This window comes from Osmia lignaria, chromosome 11 (genome assembly GCF_051020975.1).
Source record: "Osmia lignaria lignaria isolate PbOS001 chromosome 11, iyOsmLign1, whole genome shotgun sequence".
NCBI lineage: Eukaryota > Metazoa > Arthropoda > Insecta > Hymenoptera > Megachilidae > Osmia > Osmia lignaria.
Genome location: NC_135042.1, coordinates 11,646,957 through 11,669,663, shown reverse-complemented (window position 1 = coordinate 11,669,663; position 22,707 = coordinate 11,646,957). Strand labels below are relative to the sequence as shown.

At 40.1% G+C, this 22,707-nt stretch overlaps 3 protein-coding genes across 3 annotated transcripts; 1 reads left to right on the top strand and 2 right to left on the bottom strand.

The window, feature by feature from the left end:
* Positions 1 to 1,203: 1,203 nt before the first annotated feature.
* Positions 1,204 to 13,335, bottom strand: LOC117611403 (uncharacterized). The gene is made up of 6 exons (XM_076690752.1): positions 13,233 to 13,335; positions 12,932 to 13,161; positions 7,693 to 7,855; positions 7,182 to 7,503; positions 2,905 to 7,068; positions 1,204 to 2,765 (listed from the first exon to the last, which is right to left on the bottom strand). The coding sequence occupies exons 2-6, from the start codon at positions 13,050 to 13,052 to the stop codon at positions 2,439 to 2,441; spliced, it is 5,097 nt and encodes a 1,698-aa protein (XP_076546867.1). The 5' UTR covers positions 13,053 to 13,161; positions 13,233 to 13,335; the 3' UTR covers positions 1,204 to 2,438.
* Positions 9,866 to 12,050, top strand: LOC117611407 (MORN repeat-containing protein 5). The gene is made up of 5 exons (XM_034339348.2): positions 9,866 to 10,077; positions 10,631 to 10,817; positions 10,953 to 11,112; positions 11,196 to 11,380; positions 11,466 to 12,050. The coding sequence occupies exons 1-5, from the start codon at positions 9,957 to 9,959 to the stop codon at positions 11,560 to 11,562; spliced, it is 750 nt and encodes a 249-aa protein (XP_034195239.1). The 5' UTR covers positions 9,866 to 9,956; the 3' UTR covers positions 11,563 to 12,050.
* LOC117611405 (NHL repeat-containing protein 2) lies at positions 13,259 to 15,351 on the bottom strand. Its single transcript, XM_076690751.1, has 6 exons — positions 15,279 to 15,351; positions 14,985 to 15,156; positions 14,013 to 14,179; positions 13,778 to 13,937; positions 13,469 to 13,651; positions 13,259 to 13,401 (listed from the first exon to the last, which is right to left on the bottom strand). Exons 2-6 carry the CDS (start codon positions 15,142 to 15,144, stop codon positions 13,394 to 13,396), a joined length of 678 nt encoding a protein of 225 aa, XP_076546866.1. The 5' UTR covers positions 15,145 to 15,156; positions 15,279 to 15,351; the 3' UTR covers positions 13,259 to 13,393.
* Between the last annotated feature and the right edge of the window lie 7,356 nt (positions 15,352 to 22,707).

The window sequence follows — 22,707 nt, the reverse complement described above, 5'->3', positions numbered from 1 at the left end:
GTAGGCTTAGTCATGGAATATAAAATATATTGAATAAATATAGCATCTTATTTCGACAAAGGTATATACAAATTGAATAGAGAATTTACAAGAGTGCTAGCAGCGAGCAAATAAGCGCCGTTAATTATATAAATTCAGCCCGCTGCTTTTGATGGTGGCCGTGAACATGTGGGTGATCGACGCGTGGTTGGCGGCTCGCGTGTACAATGAATTAATCCTGTAATTGATCCGGTCGCTTGCACTGTTGCTGCGGATCTTGAGCGTTTCACCGACCGTTCGATGGTCCATATTTTTCGTCTGAACTGCACTTAAACTAACTATATTCAACAATCCAGTGAACACGAGTCCGAGCTTGATGAATCGATGCTCGATAATGGCGTCGTTGCGCGCGAGCCGGCGAGAAGACCACTGCTCACGCGTTCACCTAGATGGACGACTCCCGATCGATTAATCGATCGACCGTGAGCACCATCATGGCTGCGCGTGTTCTCAAACGTATGCTACAATAAAACAGTTAGTTAAAAAGATAACTTGGAATGTAGAAAGTAGGGCATAGGAAATAATACTTTATTTAAATATAGAGTAGCAACTATACGCAAATTTGTGAAATTGTCGGTATATACATAAGAAACCTTGCTCTAAAATCAAAAATAGGTAAATATATATCCTATGTCTATGCCCCAGGCCCGAAATCGAAGCTACATCAGCAGTAGCAACGCCCCCTTTTAGTCGCCTCCTACGACAGGCAGGGGTTACCGTGGCTGTATTCTAAACCCCCAGCCACAGGGGAAGGTGTGTGCCCTAGCATGTTAGGTTTTGTGTCCTAACATCTTAGGGTATGTGTCCTAGCATGCTCGATTATGTGTCCTACCATGCTACGTGTTATGCACTACATATTTTTTTTTTTCATAGACAATTCTTTTTATTACAGATTCTTGTTTCAGAGGTTACATTTCATTTTTAAACAGTTCTTTACTAATCTAACGGATTACATTTGGTTTAAACGCATTTTTGGGAGGATTTTTTATTTCTACTTTTTTTTTTGTAATATTTCAGGGTGACATTTCAGTTAGATTTCATTTCTACGCATTTTTTTACAAGGCTAATCGGTTACATCGTTTATTACATGTTTTCTTTATTACATTTTTTTTTTTCTTACATTAGGTTACCTATTTTTCTACGTAAAAGTCTTACCTCTGATAAAAAAAAAAAAAAAAAAAAAAACCGATTGGCTATGGTTCCACATTTTCGAGACAATTTACCGAGTTTTGAACAAAATTTTCCTGGTTTTCAAGACAAGATTCCAGATCTTCGAAACAACTTTTTGCGGTGGAAGGTACATACATATATGTATTCCCTATTCTGTGTCTGGTCCCAATTAGCGTTGGAAAATCTACGTATTCCTTATTCTATGTCTGAATAGAATTTACAAAACAAGCTTTTTCGATGTCGAGCTTTCCGCGAAGATACCTTTTCCAAGGGCAACTTTTCCTCGGGGTCCGTAGACTGCATTCATGTCGGCCCGAGTATTTTTGCGCAGAAGATAACATTGAATCATGTATATTATATATGTTGATTTATCTACTTAATTATTACAGAATTTATAATAGTACTCTTTACAGGGACTTAGTTCAAATTCGAATCGAGGAAACGCAACAACGTCGCCATCACGTTTCATGGCCAACGAACGTCACTTCGAACAGAGGAGTACCCGATCAGTAAAATGAATAAAATGTTGAACATTTATAGAATTGGAAAGGCTGAGGAAGGAGCTATACCTGTATGTATGTATATACATTTATCCTCTGTTTTCTCGTGAAAAGACGTATTAATAATCACCAATCGGTGGCATGATAAAACGACATTACATTCGATATGACATTTTATACAATGGTAAATGTAATATTTCTAATAAAGAGAAACGAATAAAAGAAACAATAGAAAAAGAAACACACTCACTGTCTACTACATACATATTGTAAGAATCTCGGATATGGTATATTATCGCAAAAGTGTGTATCGATTTGAAAAATTGTTATCGATCGTGCACATATCTTTTTCATCAATTTTGTCCGTTCGTAACAATAAAGCGTTATTAATATCATTAGGACGCATCTTAATCTACCTAAAACACATGTCCAGGCATAAATATGTATCTCAAGTATACAATTAGAATTCACAAGTCGTTTCGAGTTCTGTCGTTGTTCGACGTGTTCGAGCCATGTCGCGTCTTATTCGTACTTGGTACGCGATTCGAAAGGAACTTTTTCAGAAACGATGTTAAACGAAAACGCATTGTCGAACTGAAAATGCCTGATTATAATCAAACGATATGTCGACAATGTTGATGTAAGGAAAAGAAAAATTCAAACGGCTTTGGCCGTTCTTGCTTCGATTGCGCAAGATTTTGTCGAATAACGTCGCGATACGATCCATTTTTATAACAATCTTGGATTAAAACGGCCCATATGAAGTATGAGACCAGTCGGATTATGTCGTACAAAATAAAGAAACGGTTGATCCAACTTTAATCTCGGTTTGTCTTTTGATTTCTTTACGTTTCCCGTTATCGGGCCTCCCATTGGTACCGTACTATCGTTCCTCGACGAGGACGAAACCTCCTCGTTTACCCGAACCGAGAGTTGTTCAACGTTTGACGGTTTATCGTGCCGGAAATATCGCAAAGACGGACTCGCTGGATAGATTTCCACGTGATGTCGTCCGTTGGCGATATTCTCGTCGCCGCATGTACCGAATAGATTCATCTACAAAAAAAAAAACAAAAAAAAAAAACGATCGATTAGACCAACGAACGGAGGAAAGTGTAAAAGAAGAAAGGATGAATAATTTGAATGAAAAAGAAGCAAAAAAGGAAGAAAGGAAGAAGAGTATGATGCTAATTACCTGTAGAACATCGGACAAGAAGAGACGATTACCAATTCCGTTGATACCTTTGAAATCGGCATAACTTGAGAATAATTGATCGAAACCCATTCTTTTTAAAGCGGCTGTAGCGTTCACAACGGATCGATGAGTGAATTTCGGTATTTGCAGTTCGAGACCAGCTCTTGGTATAAGTACATTGAGAAGTTTGTTCCAAGTACCATCTCGAAATGCTCCTTTGACGAGCCTTTCTTCGAGACGATCCAACGTGTCCCCTGGCGCGACGTGACCCTGTTGACCGGGCAAAAGGAATATCGTAGAAACGATTTTGCCGACATCGCCGACAGCGACCGCGGTCGCATCCAAATTCGGCTCGTAGCCAGCGAGTACGTTCGATCGCCATACAACGGCCGGCACTGGGATCAATTTTCGCAGCCTATGTGCCGATGAGGATACAGCAAAATACAGTTCTCCGTCACGACCAGTTGCGCTGATCGTGCTCGCGTTGCACTCGGTCTGAAATACGTTTGCCGATATGGCAGCTAAAGGTGACCTCAATGGAATCGCATTGTTCTTTACGAAATCCTTTATCCTGCCCCCGGTTTGCTTTCTGATCAACAGATTGGTTCGTCGACGGGTTAGATCGCTGATGGTGGCAAAATTTACTTCGGCTACTAATCCTTCGTAAAACTGTTGCGCTTGTTCTTTGTAGAACGGCAACAGCTTTCTAACCTTGGCCTTGTCCGCGAACAATTCGCGGACGAATGCCGCGTTCGCGATACCTTGATGTCTCGCTAGGCTCACCGTGTCCGTCACGTTTTGAAATATTAAATGTGGATTGAAAGTGGCGACGTTGTCGAGTCCGAGTATTTCGTTCATTTGATCGGACGTTGATCCCCGAGCACCGAGAAAGATCATCGCCAATAAACTGATCATACCGAACGGCGAAACAACCAGAGATCTTCCGGTACTTGGTCCGCTGTTCACCGCTGTCCAAAATTTCAACGCCAGTTCGTTGCAAAGTCTGGAAAAATGTACAATATCGGTGCTCGCGTTTCTTGTGCTGATGTCCAATCCCCCGATAATCTTTGAAGCATTCAACGCCACCATCGATCCCGTCTCTTTTTCTTTTTCTTTTCCTTTTTCTTTCGTGAAATCGAATTCGAACGGCGTCGTCGATTCCGGTATTGCTTCTGGTTTCTTGCTTGCCACGATCCACTCTTTCGTCGATGAAGAAATAACAGAAGAAGGAGAAGAGGATGAAGAAGAAGAAAAAGATGAAGAAGGAGGAGAAGTGATTGGAGTTGTTTGATGTAATGATATTCGTTGCCATATATGCTGCTGCGACTCGTGAGGAACATTCACGGAATTATTAGAGTTCACGTGAACGCTCTCGACCGATTCGTTTGACTGTACCGTTTGATTTTTTAATCCGTTCAATTTCGTCGAATCGAACGTCACTTTGTTCGGGTCGAATTGCTCGGTAATCGAATTTGTGCGATCGGTTGTATTCAAAGTGTGGTTACTTTCGTTGTTCGATGGGTTCGACAGAATGGGTATCGTTCTAATGGTTGTAATGGTTGTTCTTATTCCGTATTCTGCTTCCGTAACGTTTGAAACGACTTTCTCGTTGAGAACGTTCCAATTCTGACTTTGCTGGTTCAACGTTCCTAACGAAAACGAACCTTCGGAAATTGCGTTAATAACTGTTGTTGAACTCGACAAATTCCCGTATGAGTGCTTTTCCTCCCCGTACCGTTCCTCTGGTGGTTCTTCTTCCGTTTCGGGTGAATTTGCAACGGAAAAAAGGGTAGTTTTACGCGTGTTCGTTTCAACGATTTCCTCCATGTGTTTCGTCGACGATGTGTTTTCTCCGTATGCCAAGTTGTTTATGCGGTTCGGAGAAGTTGTATCGTTCATTTTCAATGCTTCCTGTGACAATACCTTTTCGACTGTAACGATTGGAATTACGACGTTCGATACACTGGATTCGGTCGGATCTATTTTAAGAGTATTCTCCAGATCCGACTTTGTAGTAACAACGTGCACCGAATTCGTATTAGCCGAGCTCGTTATCGACGTGTCTGTGTCCACGATAGAAGCGACAGCGATCGCGATCGCGATATCGGTGGTACCGATACTTTTCGTACTGAACTCGATTTCTCCTTCGGGATATTCGCTGGTTGCTCGCGTGACTGTTGTTGTTTCCAGTTGCATTTCACTTGCCGTTTCTTTCAGCGAATTCGTCGATTGATTCTCGATTATCGCGTGATTATTTTCATCGGTTTCGTTCGATTTCATCGAGCTTTCCTCTGTCAATTTCAACGCATGCTTTTCTATTTCCGTTTCCTTTGCGTTAAACGAAATTTCAGCATTCGTAGAAGCGGGAGACGTGTTCGAAAGCATCGTTTCGTTCGAACCAGCTGATTCGAAACCGGCGATAAGTCCACTCGCTAAAGTGTTTATGGAGGAATTTTTCGGTAAAATAGATGGTAATGTAAGCGCTTCGATAACAACAGGTGTCTTTACCTCGGTAGAAAGAGTTTCGAGTATGTTGTCGACGATCGCTGTGGGTTTCGTCCGGTTCGTGTTCGACCAACCGAAAGGACTCGATGTCACCGTTTCGCTTGTAATACGTTCAGATGTAACGAGTAAAGAAGACATCGTTTCGTTCCTACTTATTGTCGTACTTGTTTTCGTTGAATTCAATGGAAATTGAGAAGTAGTAGCAGTAACGTTTGATTTCGTTAAAACATCGGAATGTTTGTTCGTTTCTATAAAATTAGCCATGTTCGTGGACGACAATAAGTACGGCGACGATAACGTGGTAGACATACTTGAAAAACTACTCTGTTCTTGATCGAATTGAATTTTTGTTGTCGCCTCAACGGTCCAACGACCTGGAACGTCATCTTGGAATGCATCCTCGTCACCCTTTGCTCCTGTTTCTTCGTGAATCAGAGGAAATTTAGTGCTATGAATAATCGGTGCAGTATTTCTGAAATTATCGGTCGATATTTCTGAAACGTTATTCCTTTTTTTCTCATTTTCGTCATAGTGAGAATTAATTACCGAATCGAAACCCGAAGAAATAGGCAAAACGGATGAAACGGTTTCCGATACCTGATTGATCACGCTCGACAACGAATTTACCAGTTCCATAGATAACGGTTTCGGCGGCGGTTGCGTCGCATCGAAATCGCTTAGGCTTGTCGACGAGGTCGACGCATCGACGATTAACGGTTCCGTTGGCAAGGGTGGAACAAATTTGTCTATGCTCGTAGTAAACGTTGCGAAAGAATAGGATGGTAATGTCATCGTGAACGGTTCGCTGGTAACGAATGTTTCGATTTTGTTCGATTCCGGTAAATATGTCGAATCTGTTTTTGAACCGTTTTCCAAATTAGGCCGTACTTTGTAATCGTTTATCGATTCCAACGAATCGATCCAGGATTCGTTCTTCGAGTCGGACGCCATGCTGGTTACAGGCTCCGTAATAATATTGTTACTATGCTCTTTCGATATGGATTCCAACAATAACAACAACGGCGGCGAAGCATCGGTTGTGGTCGTGTTCGTGGTCGTGGTCGTGGTCGTGGTCGTGGTCGTGGTCGTGGTCGTGATCGTTGGCGTTGCACGGGTGGTCACGGTTGACGCGTGACGATCCTTATTTTCGTCCAAAGCGTTTTCAAACGGCACCAACGCGATTTCCGTGATCTTCTGAAAAACAGGACTTTGAGTGATTCGTTGGCCAATTTGAGCATTCTCTTCTGCCGTAATAACAGCCACGGGAATCATTAATTTTTCCGTCGACGAGGTCGTTGACAACATTTCTTGCGTTTCCTTTTTATTATCGGTCTGTACGATCGCTGCTTCGTTTCGCACTGTAGATTCGAACCTGTCTTCCGATGGAACCACTTGATCCGTTCTGTTCGGCTGAAACAATTCGGATAAGAAATTCAACTTTTCAACGGTCGCGGACGTCGATGTTGCCTCTACTTCGGTATAATGATTCGTTTCGAGCTTGTCTCCGTACTTGTCGCCGGCCAATATAGCGGGTAAGATATTGCTCCACTCGACGTTCGCCTTTTCTGGAACTGTTGGCAGCGAACCCGTTAACGTGGCTGTTGGCTTACCCATCGCGCTTTTTAGTACGCTCTGCACTTTTTCTACAACGTCCATTACCTATAATCACGGAAAACCGTTTCAAACTCTTCCTTCACATTTTCATTTACGAGTACGTACATAATTCGTTAATTCGACTGAAAAATAATAATCGGCAAATAATCGCTACTTACCTTCTTACCACCTGTCAATATATCTTCGACCTTCTGAGGCTCTTCAACCTCTACGTTCGTATTCGAATGATCCGGACCTCCGCCCGCGATTAACGCCTGAATTTCCTGCATGGTCATCTGTTTCGTGATCATGTCACCTCTTTCGTTGTACGTGTAGAATTGAAATCGATCCGGTTTCAATAGATTAGCAGGCGAAGGAGGCAAACGATGGAAATTCGCCTCGAACCGACTCAATGATTTTTTATCGTTCCCGATCGAACGAACAATCTGCTTTTTCAAATCCTTCGATTTCGTGGTAAGCGGCGCCGATGGAGGAACCGTGCTGCGAATCAACAACAAATTCATACCTACGATCGACATCTACATACGTGTATGTCAATTAACGGTAACACAATCATTGGAAGAAAAAGAAACGTGGAAAATAGAACTTATCATCTCCTCAGAGATCGCACAATTTCTTACAACTATCTCTTCTCTCTGTTTTATTTTCTTAGAGAAATTATATACTGACCTAGTTTTGAAAAATTTCATCGACGCTTTAGCACCAGCGACACTTGTATTCTCTTCGAGTGGCCAGCTCGCACCGAAATTTATGCACGTCCATAGCGCAATTGTCGTAAGGGTTGCAAAAAAATGTTTCGATGACATGTTTTTTATATTTCTTCTTCGGTAAGCTGAAAGTGAAAAAAAAAGTTGGTTGAAAATTTCATCGAAATGTCGGTACATTCAGCTTGAAAATGAACGGTCCGTAAATTCGATTCGATGGAAAGATAACTTAGTATAGAAGAGACGAGCCGCGAGTTGTTCTTTTCGGTGAACGACCCTTCGTTAGGTTCCTTGTTACTCCCTTACGGACCGAGACTCATTGCCTTAACGTGACGACGACCGGTTTGCCGTTGCGTTCTAAATCGCTCGGTAAACCCGCGACGTATGTACTTACTTGCATTCGCGTCAAGGATTACGAACAAATTCTTCGCTTTTCAAAATTTACCACTTGATAATAGCTGTAGGTAAGATCTATCGGTAACCGGTTGGTGAATCGACTCGAATGCGCGTGATAGAAAAGCTACTTTTCTTTTTCCTTTTTTCAAATTAAAAAAAGTTCTTGATTGTACTTTCAGTTTCTATCTTTCTACCGAGGAGCGACTGTCAGAACGATAACAGCCAGATCAATATGGATGGTAAATACCTGGAAAATCGTTGACACGTCGCGTCGCGGATGAAAATTGACACTTTGATCCTCGTACACGCACTCGGCCTTTCTACTTTCTTCCCTTCTTCGATTCCTTTATTGCCTTTTCGTTTCTTTAACGCTTCTTAACTTTGATAATTTCCTCTAACATGTGTAGCATCATCTATAAAATACGTCTGCGATACCTATTTTTCACTTTTCTTCTTCGTTACACCTCTATTTCGATATCTCGCTCTTTTCTTTTATTTTTCTTTCCATCGAATCTTATTTTTAATCTTCTTCGTATTTTTCGACAACGCGCGCCAATCCGTACTTTTTCCCGTCCCACCTGTCCTTTCTATCTACTGTCTCTCGGAGCTTGAACGAGCGCGTACTGCCTCTTCCACTGTCCTCGAATCCTTGCGCTCGAGACGAGTGCATCGGACTGAGAAAGAATACCGTCCAAAGAGAGAGAGGGGATACATAGTCTTTCAACGAAAAGATGAAGAAAGAAGAAAGTTGGTAAACCGAGATATCGGTCGGTCGGTCGGTCGAATGGATGGATGGATGGATGGTCGTATGGTCGGACGGCACCGTTCATACCAGAGGCTATTCTAATAAATATTTCATTCTATTCATTTCTTCATTGTATTTACGAATGCGAACACCATTGTACGTGTGTGCATGGTTTTCTAGGTATGTACATCGAGAGGGCATGAAGAAAGGTGAAAAAGAAGGAATCGGTCAACACCTTACATTTATCGCATCAATTATGAATTTTAACAGGATAAGATTACGATACGTTGCGGCGGATAAAGTTTCCTTTCAAAAACGACCATCTTAAACAATTGCTACCTATTTGCGAGTTAGATTTTGAAAAAATTAATTTCACTTCGACGCAAACACGAACGATTTACATATGGCGATTAACTGTACATCGACCGAATAAATTACTTTCATAACACATTCGACGTATGTAGAAACAGTAAAGCGTTTTAAACAGATTTTTCCAACAGATTTGTAAAAAATCTTACCTACATATGTATTGTACAATTCTTGTATGGTACGCGTGTATTGCAAATTATATGTAGATTGTACATACAATACATACAAACCAAAATATAACGTTCTTTATACGTATCTTATTTCTATCCACGATGAGCAACGCTTACGAGAACGCTTAACGGTATTCGTTTATTCTGCTTCCCTTTCCACTCTGTCTTTCGAACGTTTTAAGAAATATTTCGGCAACCTATCTTGCCCATGAACCGCGATCACGCGTCTCACAAGAGAAAAATGGGCAAGGACTAGCTCGAAAAATGAAATAATCACTTTGTCCCTCGATCGTCGAGGTCTTTCTGTTCTCCACCTTTATTCGGATTATTCGGTATTGTATTCCACATGTGTCGCTAAATTACGATATACACTCGAAAACGTAGTACGTAACTTCGCGTTATTGAAATTCAATGCTACCCAGGTAACTTTAACCAATTTTATATACTTACTACATACATATATCCAGCGAGGAAATTAATGGAAATCGCATAAAAATTTGGAAAATTTCAACACGAATTTCAAGGAACAACGCGACGTAACGATACACCATGGATTTTCTATTGAAAAATCCAGAAGACGAAAATGTACATTTTATCGATGATAGCGAATACAAGGGCACCTGGAATGCGCTGGGCATGGAGGGAATCGGGAAATACGTTCTACCTCATAGTTAGTATAATTCGCAAAAAGTGGCATGAAAGAATCTGAAATACGGGTTTCTTTGCGCTTCTTTTTCCGAACGAAAGCCAAGGGCAATGTATCGCTGGTAACAGGGATTATAGAGGAAAAGTTAAGCGGGAACGGTTGGTATGTGCAATTCGAATGTCAATTTTTGCGGTATCCCCAATGCTTCGAATTAAGTTTTCCAAGTGTACTACCTGAATAAAACCAGGTCGACAAGGCGTATATACGAATACCAATAATTCTGTCTACGATGCGCGTACAATACAGGTAGAATATACGAGCATTTCTCGTACGTAAGTCGATACGTACCGTTACGCGACCATTTTGGTTGCTTCGTGTTCCAGAGTTTCTGCGCGTCTTTCATTTACCGATAGCTCAACGATCCTATGTTTTCTTGCAACTTAATTATATCATTCTCTTCCTCCTTCTTCTCACTCCCTCTCTCCGTATTTTTATCCTTCTTTCTCACCCTCGTGTTTCATCAGGCGTAAATAACTAAGTACACGATGCTTTTATTTATTTATTTTATCCTTAACAGATGCCATGTTCGAAGGAGAGCTCCGCGATAGTACTTTTCACGGTCATGGTAGCATGTATTGGATTCGTGGACAAAGAATGGACGGTGTTTGGTACCGCGGTCAATGCAACAAAACCCGATACATCTTTAACGACGGATTGACGTTTCGTAAAAAAAATTGGAAATACTGCAAATTTCCCGATAGGCGGTTCATACTTTGTTCTTTAAAAAAAAAAAAAAAAAAAAAAATTCCTATATACAATATATACATACACGAAATGTAATAAAACAAATCTAGAATAGACATTAGGAAATTTTTTTTTTTTTTTTAAACCACAATCAGATACTATGCCTGCCTAAAGTATGGATTAAGACCTGCCGGTGCAACCTTGCGTACAAATAATCAAGCCGGACTTGTCATCCCTCCTAACTGTTACGACGCGGGCATTGGAATTTTTAATCCACGTACGAATTGTATCGTATCGTATCGAAATCCGAACAAGGTAGGTCGGATAATATAATAGATGATTCTGTCGTCGGGAAATTTAATAATCTTGTCGATATACATTTATCTTCAATCACAAAGGTACTTGAAATACCAAACGACGCGTTCGTTCGATGGATAGAAAGCAATTGTCTGAAGGCATGGTCCGAACCTACCGGTTATCGAGAAGATCTATATGAAAATTGGTATTTGACGAATTTCGATACGGCCATTCTTTCAAAGTTACTGCCTTTTTCGAACAATTCCTCCGATTCTTGGTGGAGAAGGTACGTACAAACGAACAAACTTTAAATATAACTGATTATTATCCTTTTTTATTTTAATCTTTATTTCTCTTATATCCGTTTCGAGATTATCCACTTTTCAAAGGGACCTTACACGAAACGAAGAAAAACTGAAAACTAATTGCTTCTCTGTCAAATCGGATACGTTTCAAATGGATATTTAAGAAAGAAAAAAAGGTACTTGCAACGTTTAAACGATACATCAATCATTTTACAAATATACTTTTTTTCTAAACTTCTTCAACCAAAATTAATATAATCTACAATTATGTAATCAATAGTTGCTTTCGCTCCGTTACTACGTTAGGAAAATTTTCTTTCTGACGTACACGATACACTACCGATAATCTCTTTGGTATACATTCGGTACTTGTGCAGCCAACGATATCCAAAATCACGTGTACCTTGTGCGTTTCGTTTCCTTCGGAAACTTTGATCGATATCGAATGCGAAAGTTCTCCGCTTATCGCTGTAGCACTCCACCTGTTCTCCGGTAAACTCACGACGCTCCACTTCTGTGGCGCGTCCTGATTCAACTTTATATCGCGCTCGTGGAAAATTACATCAAACTCTAGATTGAATTTACCACCTTTATTACTGATCGCCGTATCAAAGAAGTAAACGTCGTTGAAATCGTTATTCGTCTCGTATACGGTCATTTTTAGAGATAACTAAAACATAACAGCGAATACGAAAGCGTGTCAAAGATTAAAAGATTTCTTTTTTCTTTTTTTTTTTTTCTTTTTTCTTTTACCTTGGTAATGGTTCCGTTAGTTGTGTCGATCACCTTTATTATGTGATTATTAGTGTCTGCAACGTACAAAGTATCACCGCTAGAATTGACAGCGATGCCGCTAGGTTCGTTAAACTGTAACAACAGATATAAAAGGAGCATAGTCGAATCGGTAAATCGGTCGAAAGTACAATTTCTAAACGAAACGTACCGCGAAATTCTTGTTAGGTTTTCCATCACCGTACAAAGTTTTACACCAACCAGTGCTCGCGTCGATTCTTTTTATTTTATGATTGTAAGTATCAGCTACATAAATGACGTTCTCTTTCGAGTGGCATGTTATTCCCAAAGGATGTTGAAGTTTAACGGTATACCGTGTGCCGTCGGAATCCCCGAAATCGTGTAGATCCTGCGATATCGACAGGAATTCTTATCGATATATGTACATATGTAAGAGTAGCGTTGCACCAGCCATTTTGCTTTAAACTAACCGCAGGATTTTTGTTTCCACCACAAACGACGGAAACTCGTCCATTCTGTAAATCTATACGTCTGATAGCACTGCTTTCGCTATCCGCAATATAAGCAATCTTGTTTCTCTGATCGATGGTCAAACCAGATGGTTGCGCCAAACCTGCTGCGTGAGGATACGCATTGTTACGATTCTCCTCTCTACCATTTCCTACTATTGCAACACACGAATCCGCTTTATACTCTCTACAAGGATGCCGGAAAAGAATACGAGTCACTTGAACGATAAAAAAACCTACTCTAGATATCGAAAGAAACTTTCATCTTACTTGTTTTTCCACCACACGGTATTTTCCAGGAAAAGGGCCCAAATCTGATGTATACCTGCCATGGCGACCAATAACACAGGTACAATCTTGTTATCGTATTCGTGATTAAAAATAGCAACATCCCACGGAGAAGACAGAAGTTGATCTTTGCCTGATTTACCTCCGATACGATCGAAGCCTTGAACACCTGTACCAGCGACCGTGGTAACGATTTTCCTCGTCAAGTCTATCTAAAAGTAATAATAAGAAAAGGTAAAGTCATTTGTCGTATTTTACGAAACGATACGATTTAAATGTCAACCTTTCGAATTGCGTGATTCTCGTTATCGGCTACGAAGATCCAACTACCCAATATGCACACCCCCTGAGGTGCGTTAAACCTGGCACTTTGAAAATCCCCATCTCTGAAATCCGGATTCGAACCACCGATAACATATTCCACCTTACCCAACATATCTGTCACTAAAATCCTATTGTTGCCAGTGTCAGATATGATCAATTTTTCCCCCTGCTCGATCTGAAAACTTTCCAACTTACTGGGGAATAAAAGTGCTTCATTCCCACCGACAGGCAATAAATGCCGCGCTAACTGTAATGGTACATCATGCTCGGATATTTTATTTAACGACTTAAAATATGTTAACGCTACATCCGTATACAACTTTAATTCCTCCCGATGGCCTTCGCCCACGAAAACTGCAAGTAATTCCCCTAGAGGACCTACGTAATACAAAAGAATATTTTACTTAATCCTTTTTAAAAATAGCAATTTTATGAGAAATTTAAAATAGTAGTAGTAGTAGTAGTAGTAGTAGTAGTAGTGCATTCAAGGTATACTGTCATCACCTATCATTACTAGAGTTGGCCAACAAGAGATTCCTAAATCGCGCCATGTTGATAGCGTCGCGTCATTTACAACTGGATGCGTTATATTATACCTTTGTATAGCCGATAATAGTCCTTTTGAATCACGTTCGTTTGTAAATTTTGCGCTGTGTACTCCAACCTACAAGTAAATTATGCATAACGCTTCCTTCCCTGTAAGCTACATTAAGAAAAATACTAAATGTATAATACTAACCACAACGAGACCGTCTTTGATGGTGAATCGTTCTTCAAGAGCATGTAAATCCGGTAAAATGTGCATACAATTGATGCAACAATATGTAAAAAAGTCCAAAATAATTATCTTCCCAACCAGATGTTGATATACGGATAGTCCCTCAGTGACGTTGAACCACTCTAATCCTGACACGTTCAAACCAAGTAAGTATTTCTCTTTAAATTTCATTATATTTTGAGTATAAAAACATCTATAAAAAGGCTATAAAAACTAGATTGCATAGAATACAAGAGAATTCAGAAACTGGAGTAAGCAAGGGGAATGGGCAGTAAAAAAGAAAAAGAAAAAGAAATGAAATGTTGTATGAAAGAGTAACATATGGATTTAATCTTCCTCTGGAGATAAACCGTATCGGCGATACAAACTCCTAACTGTACTTCCATTTGACACAGCTATCGTTCCCATAACTGCTTGAGTTATATCTTTAATATCGTTATATTTATGTAATAAATCCATAGTTTCTTCGGTAGAAGAAAATTCTTTCTCTTGAATTATTAAATCTGATAGTTCTTGGTCAAGAATTCTCTCCAGTTCTGAAAGCTGGAGGTATTCGTGTTTCTCATTTTCCGTTAAGGACATGTGTTCTTTACGATTGGTTTCTACCACATTTGCCCCCGTCTTATCTTTTGAATTTTGCTCCTTAGATGTCTTAGGTATTTTTTTACGAAACATAATTATTAACACCAGCAACACTTTTTACCTAAGAAAAATAAAAAATCATTGTTAATGGTATATCACAATAATATTATGTTTATTTCATATGAATTTCAATACGTATGTATTTGAAAAAGTAAAATAGAGTTCCATAGAAGCAAAGAAAAAATATAGATAAAAAAATTCGATTAGATTGAAGTGTGCACGCTCGTAATTTCATATTACGAGCGTATTTAATACAATATTAGGGCAATGTATGAAATTAAAATGAATAACCTTTTTGAAAATCGGTGATTCGTGATCCCCTTTTCGCAAATTCTTCGATATGATTCAATATCAGATTCTTCCGTTCTTCCCTATCAACTAACGATTCCAAATTTTGACGTATTTCTATAGAAATTTGTGTCAATTCTTCCACGGTCTCTTGTACGTTCATAATTTACTTCGTCTATTAAATAATATGTACAGAATAATGACAATTGTTTAACACACTTGCAAAAACAAAAGAAAAGAATGAAAAGAGAATATTATAATAATTTTCTTGAGAAATGATTAGACTAACAGACTAACCTTAATAATTCAACTGTTACACGTCCACGTCCACAGTCCACACACACATATGTGTATACGCGTACATATGTACATACAAAGAGTGTCACCCGTGCTTCGGGGTCCCTAACGCCCCAGGATGTTAGCAGGTCGGTATCCAGAAGGCGTTATTGGCGCAGCGGGGTCTCTGACACCCCTCGATGAAATCAGATCCGTACCAAGGCGCAACCAGTGTAATAATTGTCCTCTAATTTCTTTCCAGAGTTCATTTAATTTACTTAATTTATTTTCTTTACTTATTAAATAACCTGATCGAAGGGGAATATAACAATCATAATATTGTATATCCCTCTTCTGGGTCTCGGCCGAGGACCCATTTTAGTTTACTTTTTACAGTTACATATTATAATTTATAGGCCAACGCCACCCATTTCAGATATTAATTATTTTATCCTTCTTTATGGGCCAGGACCCCCCACGCTCCCTAATTATTTTATTTCTCTTTATGGGCCTCGCGGGGACCACCCTTCCCAGTTATTGTTTATTCTATTTCTACCCTTTATGGACCAAGGCTTTCCTTTGCAGTTATTTATTTTTTTCATTCTTTTCATTCTTTTCATTCTTTTCATGGACCTTGCACGGAATCACTGCATTCCTTACATACCCGGTTTCAACATTTCTGATGCTCGATATACTGACGACTGACAATCAGGTATAGTAGTCGTTGAAGCGATCTGGTGTTGTCGTCAACATGTGCTAAAACCTGGTGGCTAAATGCAATTTTCAGCCTGGTGTATTCTGGTGGTGGTGGTGGTTCACCAGGATAGCAGGATGCTAGTTAGTGCACGGAAAGTTTACGCTGCCTGATTCTGGAGTTTCCGCTGAAATTGCATTTCACTTGGTGAGGAGAATCGAGCCAAATGAGATTTGATTGCAAACCAACCAGCCCAACTAAAGGAGGCAAGGCTGACATCACGCGTGGCTCGTATTTCACCAGGAGGAGAACGCTGTAATTTAGTATACCTAATAAAAATGTGATACGTTCAGTTTCCTTACCGAGTTCCTCAACTTCAGTTTCCCAAAGGCCACCTTTCGTGTAATATCGAAATGTTTAATATATTTCTTTTTGCTTCGGTATAGAATTCGTTTGCATATTTTCTTATTTTATTTACCGAGGAAAAAGATAAGGGATAATAATATTAATATTAATAAACGTTATTAATAGATATAACGAATGAAGGAACGTATCGTTAGAAGTGGCAATTTGTTAGCGTAACCAGGCACGACTGGCTAATGAAATTATAGCGACTAGTGACAAGAAGGATAGCTTGTATCTCTGCTGAGCCAGAGATTTGGTTTACGTAGTAGAGTGTAGATAGGGGGTAGGAGAAAGAGCGGATGGGATAGAAGGGGATCGAGGGTTGAGGAAGGGTATCTTGCGGAAATTCGATGCTAATGAAGGAAATTGCGTAGATGCCAAACTAGTATAGTATTTCCTCTCTCTCTCTCTCTCTCAACTCACTTACGGAGTGGTAGTAACAAATTTCTCTTTCGGTTCTCGCATCTACGTAGTCGTGTCTCTGAGCTCGCTAATTTTCCATCTACTAACTCGCTATATACTTATATGTATTTATAATATCCTTAGGTACTCGTTCGTATACTTTCAGGAAACACCGTAATATCTATGTAACGGTGCTGCCAGAATATTCGACGCGAGGCAAGTTATTAATATAGTATAACCAAGTTTACGTGTTTCGCATTCTAGATATTATATCTGAAGAAAAACGCAACGCGACTATATGTATGTAGCAATGTTTTATGGAATAATCGAAGAAGATGGAGAGAAATCGAAGGACAGAGGATTATATCTTTATCTCGTTACAGATGTCTCCCTTATTTAAATAGACTGCCAATAGGAGTAGGATCGGGGAGGAACCGTTTCAGGATAGAATGGAAATAGAATTCTTTGAATTTTTTCAAAAGACAGACGCACTTGGCCCATTCTTCTTCGTTATTTCAGCTCCGTCGATATTGTGTGCTAACAACGCTAGAATTACTGGAATGAAAGTTTGTTTACGTGACCCGGATACGTGGTATCGGAAATATGGTGGGGGCTGCATGGTTCGTAATCACTCGCAGCCTGGAATTCAGTTAATCGACACTCTGTTTGTCTCTACGGTGGTCCATCTATAGGAGAAAGAAAAGTAAAGCCATAAATTATGCTTCGCATAACACACTGTAAAACGTAAAGTTTTTCAACTGATTTTTGTGTTGGTACGCACCAAGAACGTTCATTTCCAAGAACAGCCATTTACGACGGTGGCTCGCGTTAATTACGATGGCAATTAGCGGTGGGACCTTGCGTTATCAGCAAGTTTGTGGTAAGTTTTTCCAGGATCATATTTCCGTGGTTGGAGTCGCGAGTTTGCGATAACGGTCCACTGAAAACACCACCACAGCACAGACTCACTTACGGGAACTTGCTCACAGAAATATGTACCGGTACAAGTTTCAGAATAACAGTTCGATCACAACTGAACCTATAGTAGATTTTATGGAATTCAGGCAATTTAACGGGTACAAACACGGGTACAGGGAAAGATCTACCGAACCATCAAGCTCTCTCTCTTTCTGTTACGATACTCGATACTTCGCATTTTGAGAGGCGAGATGGACTATTTGCATGTTTATGGGCTGCTTTAGCCCGCAGCCAGCCCGTAAACGCGTAGGTACACGCGCTATTGCCTCTTGCTCGAACCGTGTTATTCGCCTGTTAGACAATGTTAATAGTGTCGCACAAACCTGGTCTTGTGAAATTTACCAAAACATATTCGGTAGCATAAATAAAATCAATAAAATATTCTTCTTTTGAGAATTTAGTTAAAAAGGTGGATACATAAATCTGGTCTAGACCAGGTAAAACGAAGGAGAAAGATCAGATTTTTCGCTGATCGTTCGCCATTATAGACTATATGCACAATGTAGACAGGACTCCAGCCAAGCTAGCTTGTATCCCAGAAGGCCTATCATCACACTTTTCATTTCCTCTTCCGACCGTATACCTCCAGCCTTTGTCGTTTACTCAGCCGCAATGCCTGTCGATTCGACCCGACCGCGACCTATTCATCACTCGACCACCACCACCACCATTACTACTACTACACTTCGAAAAGTTTGAAAAACTTACACATCTTTTTTCATTTTGACTAGTTATTTAATGTAGAGTAGTTCGCTTGTCCGTTTTCACTTCTGAAAGACAGCTAAATGATTCAGAGTGGAAAAGTTAATCAACATGGAAAACCTTCGAGCAATGTGGCAACGATGCAAAAGTTACAGTCAATCCCTGGGCAGGCGGTGGTAAAAGTTACAGCAGCGCAGGGTCGACTCTATTACCCTAACGAATCCATTAATTAAAAGTTAAATCGAGTGTATTTTCGTTCGTGTTCGCGCGACCGCGTTTCGGTCCATTATTCACAGGGACCGATATTACTTTCACCCGTCCACCGAATTAATCCGTTCGTCCCTCGAGAAACCCTCTTCTCTCCTCTCTTTTCCAATAATGAGAAAAATCTAAATCGAAAAACGTTCGTTCGTTCTATACGAATACTGAAAGTATCGTAGGATCATAACTTTATTAGTCGAACGTTTCACAACAAACAGCTACCTCTCTTTTCCCCTTGCAGTTTATCGGTTCGTGACCAAGATCCGAAATATCTACTAAACGATTGGCTGTGCTACACTCCCTTCGGAATTTTATCGAGAGCGATTCGATAAATATATAATCTTCCCTTCGAATAGAGTACAGAATTCGAGAAAAAGCTTTTCTGTATCCTTCTAGATTTCATTCGTGTCCTGTTATCTGGTATGTCTGAGCAACGATTGAGTCGCATCACTGGCAATAGTTAAAAGTCTATTACGTTTACTACGGACCAGTTTAAAACTTGCCTCCAATACCTTTCTTTCCTGACCACAGAGAGAGAGAGAGACAGACTATTCCAGTTTGATTGAGCGCAAAACGAGACTTCTGGGCATTGCTTAGAACAACGTGATCGTAACAGATGCGAGAAACGCAGTCTTGTTTGCAGACTAAACATTGATTCTCACGTTCCTTCCGTCCAAGTATGTAGAACGGACTCGATATATCCGTCTCATTTACAATTCTCAACGTCAACTACGTCCCACAGAAGCCATTATTCATTTCAAATTCAACGCAATTTTCCTCTTTCCCTTTTTGAATAAATAAAATAAATAACCGCAGCGTACACTATGGACGCGTGTTTTCTTCTTCTGGCATACAATAAGAAATTTAGCCTTTTCCGTTATTTCAACCCCGTGAAAGTGAAAGGTTGCCTGCTAGTGGAAATAGGGGCTTCTCAAGTCGGTAGCACCGGTAATATATGTTCGGGTAATTTTCTCCGCGATATTCTCCTGGATTTATGGGTTATTAATTTTATGAACGTTCAGGCTGCCTCGAGACTGCCTCGAGACTGCCTCGAGACCGTGCGTGTTTCACTGACAATATCTCAATTACAACGGACCAAGAGGACCGATCTTACACCTTTTCCCCTATTATCGTCGTCTGCACCGTTCTCGCTACTAAGACACCATCTCCTCGACCGACACATTGCTACGCTATGTCTGATACCGCCGCGGTGCGGAAATTTTCGTTAAGCTTCGGAGAGCTTTAAGTCTAAGGGAAACGTTGAATCGGGCGTAGAGCAGCAAGAAGAGAACTAGCAAACTTCCAGTTCCTATTCCTCTCTATTTTCTTTACGTTCATCCAATAAAGCTACGTTTATCTCTGCCGACGAAAAATCGCGCGGAAGATCGGAGAAAGATCGACGAAAGATTGACGAAAGTAAGACAAACACGGATAACGATGTTCCAGACTAAGTGGTCCAAGCTTGATTAATTAAAAGCGTTAATATAATTAATCCGCGGCGTGTCTCTCCTTCAGACTCCAAACTTCTTGATTCTTTCGTCTGAAAACGTTTACGCGTCGAGCCAGAAGATACACACTCTACCCCTTTGATTTCTCTCGTTAAACATTTGCACTGTCGAGTTTTGCAACTTGTCTGCGCTACGATCGATGGATTTTAATTCGTTTTCCGTCCGAGACAGAGCAAATATGTTACCAAATACATATGGCTGGTAGGTAAAATGTAAAATGAGAGATATGTAAACAGTATAATGTCGTAGATAAAAAGAACGACATTAACACGATTAACTGAACGCGAGCGGCTAAAAACAGGCATCGGTGAATAGCTCGAGCAGCGTTTGTGCAGCATCATTGCACTTGACTCGTCCTCGAGACTCGAGGGTCGAGCAAAAGGGTGGATTTCACCCTCTTATCTGACAGAGGGGTTTCCAGATCGTGTAGGTACGACTCCTAGGCATTGTATTCCGGCTAACTTCTAGCAAATCGTACGCTATGCTGCAGCGGGGAGAAGCGGCAAAGCGTCCTTTATTTTCGGCTAATGTTGCGTGATAACAACCAACCTCGGTCCCACATACCGCTCCGAACTGCTCCGTTGGGACGATTATTAATATTGTCGGTCCAAGGATCGAATCGTTAACGAGAATCTCCAAATCTCCAAATCTTATCCTCTAGTTTTCGTTTCATTTTTTCTTTTTTTTCCTTTTTTTTCCTTTTAATGAGCACTGAACATTAATACTAACGTCTGGATATCCGTATCAAGTTTAGGTAATATGTATAGGTCGCATACAGGGATAGCGAAGAATGACCGGGTGAAAGAACTCGACACTGGCCAGTATTCCTGAAACAATATAGCTATTTTATTAATTATACGAATACGTCACAAGTGAAAAATATTGTTCGAATGAATCTTTATCGACAGATTTTATTATGTAATATAAACTTATCGTGTTATACATTGCTACATGATTTTGCTTAACAGCTAAAGTCCTATCAGCTAAATCCTTAGAGGCTAGAATGCACAGTGACTTGTACAGAATCATCCTCCTTTCTTTTTTCTTTGTTTTAACTTTTTTTTCCTTTCTTCCTTTCTTCCTTTCTTCCTTTCTTCCTTTCTTCCTTTCTTCCTTCCCTCCCTTTTTCTTTCGTTCGTCTCTTTCTCTCTCTCCCTTCTCCACCTTGCACCCCATCTTGCTCACGCTCGTTGATTTGTCATTGTCCGCGTGAATTCTCTCATGTGTAAAATGGAGAATAGAGGAAAGAGAGAAAAAAGCGTCAAGTTGTATGCATACGATGGAAGGGATTGAACAGAGTCGAGAAGAAAAATGATGGATACAGGAGGACAATAAGAGGGAGGGTTGAAAAGGATGGTTCGAAGGAAGTTTCGAGGGAATATTAGAGAAGGTAGAAGCGGAAACAGAGGAGAAAGGATAAGATATACATTTACACGGGCGTTTCTTTGGTAACGTCTACTCCTTGTTATCTCGCGCTTTTATTTCTTAGGCAAACTACACAGCTCTACTTCTTTACTCTCTCTCTCTCTTTCTTTCTTTCTCTCTTTCTCTCACTCTCTCTCTCTCTCTTTCTTTCTCTCTTTTTCACCGTGTCGTTGAAACTTTCGTTACGAAATCGTTCCCTCGAGCGTTTAGTTTATAAAACGTTCATTCTTAATGCTGCTAAAACTGCGACGGCCTGTTCCTTCCTTTTCCTGCTAGAAAACGAATCTTTCGTCGTTGCGTCATGTTATTGTTACCGCGAGAAATTTCACGATTCACCGGAACTCGAAACTACCTGCTTCGTGGTTAATAAAAAAATGAAACCAAACAAGAGTTTCTTCCATGTCTCGCTAGCTAATGTCGAATTTTTTTTTTTTTCTTTTAATACCCCCAATCATAAATTTACGATGGACATTTCTACTTCGATTTGCTTACTTCTCTCTTCCCCCCTCTCTTTAATTTAATTAAAACCTGAGTGATTATCTTTGATCGGCTGTGATAAAATTGCAGATCGTTAATGACATAAACGCGAGAAAGACAAGCCGCTGCACCACGATACGAGCCTGTTAATTAACCAGTTACCATTAAACGTTAGTTGTTAATTATTATCGTTAAAGTTATCCCTAAGATATAATACACTCACCTAAGACGTATGTACCTGATGATGATATCTTTTTTCATTTTTTGTAAAAATTTCCCCAATACGCCGCGAGAACGGACGATCGTATTACTAACGTCGGGAAAAGATCTTTCTTTTTTGGTATTTTTCATTCTTTCATTTAGTAGATGTTCGCATGAATTGGACCAAATAATAAGCAGGCGCGTACTCTGATCCTTTATTTGATATTGCAGGAAGCATATAAATAGATTGAAGATTTGAATTTTGCTGAAAATTAATCCATGGTAGGTGCATCGAATCGATAGAAATGGCTGAAACTCTCGAACAAGCCCCGAACACGAGCCAAGCGCGAGCGGCGGGATATGGCAAAGAAATGCAAAGCCTAAGTCCCTCTAAGAC

Bases quoted from the DNA above. Each gene is read 5' to 3' on its own strand.
- LOC117611407 (XM_034339348.2), top strand. From the start codon at position 9,957: ATGGATTTTCTATTGAAAAATCCAGAAGACGAAAATGTACATTTTATC. The intron at 10,078-10,630 runs GTTAGTATAATT...TATCCTTAACAG, and splicing joins GAAATACGTTCTACCTCATA to ATGCCATGTTCGAAGGAGAG. The intron at 10,818-10,952 runs GTTCATACTTTG...AACCACAATCAG, and splicing joins TGCAAATTTCCCGATAGGCG to ATACTATGCCTGCCTAAAGT.
- LOC117611403 (XM_076690752.1), bottom strand. From the start codon at position 13,052: ATGTTGCTATTTTTAATCACGAATACGATAACAAGATTGTACCTGTGT. The intron at 7,856-12,931 runs GTAAGATGAAAG...TTTCACTTTCAG, and splicing joins ACCGTGTGGTGGAAAAACAA to CTTACCGAAGAAGAAATATA. The intron at 7,504-7,692 runs GTCAGTATATAA...GTTGATTCGCAG, and splicing joins ATGAAATTTTTCAAAACTAG to CACGGTTCCTCCATCGGCGC.
- LOC117611405 (XM_076690751.1), bottom strand. From the start codon at position 15,144: ATGAACGTACAAGAGACCGTGGAAGAATTGACACAAATTTCTATAGAA. The intron at 13,938-14,012 runs GTTAGTATTATA...ATTTACTTGTAG, and splicing joins TCAAAGACGGTCTCGTTGTG to GTTGGAGTACACAGCGCAAA. The intron at 13,652-13,777 runs GTGATGACAGTA...TGTATTACGTAG, and splicing joins GCCAACTCTAGTAATGATAG to GTCCTCTAGGGGAATTACTT.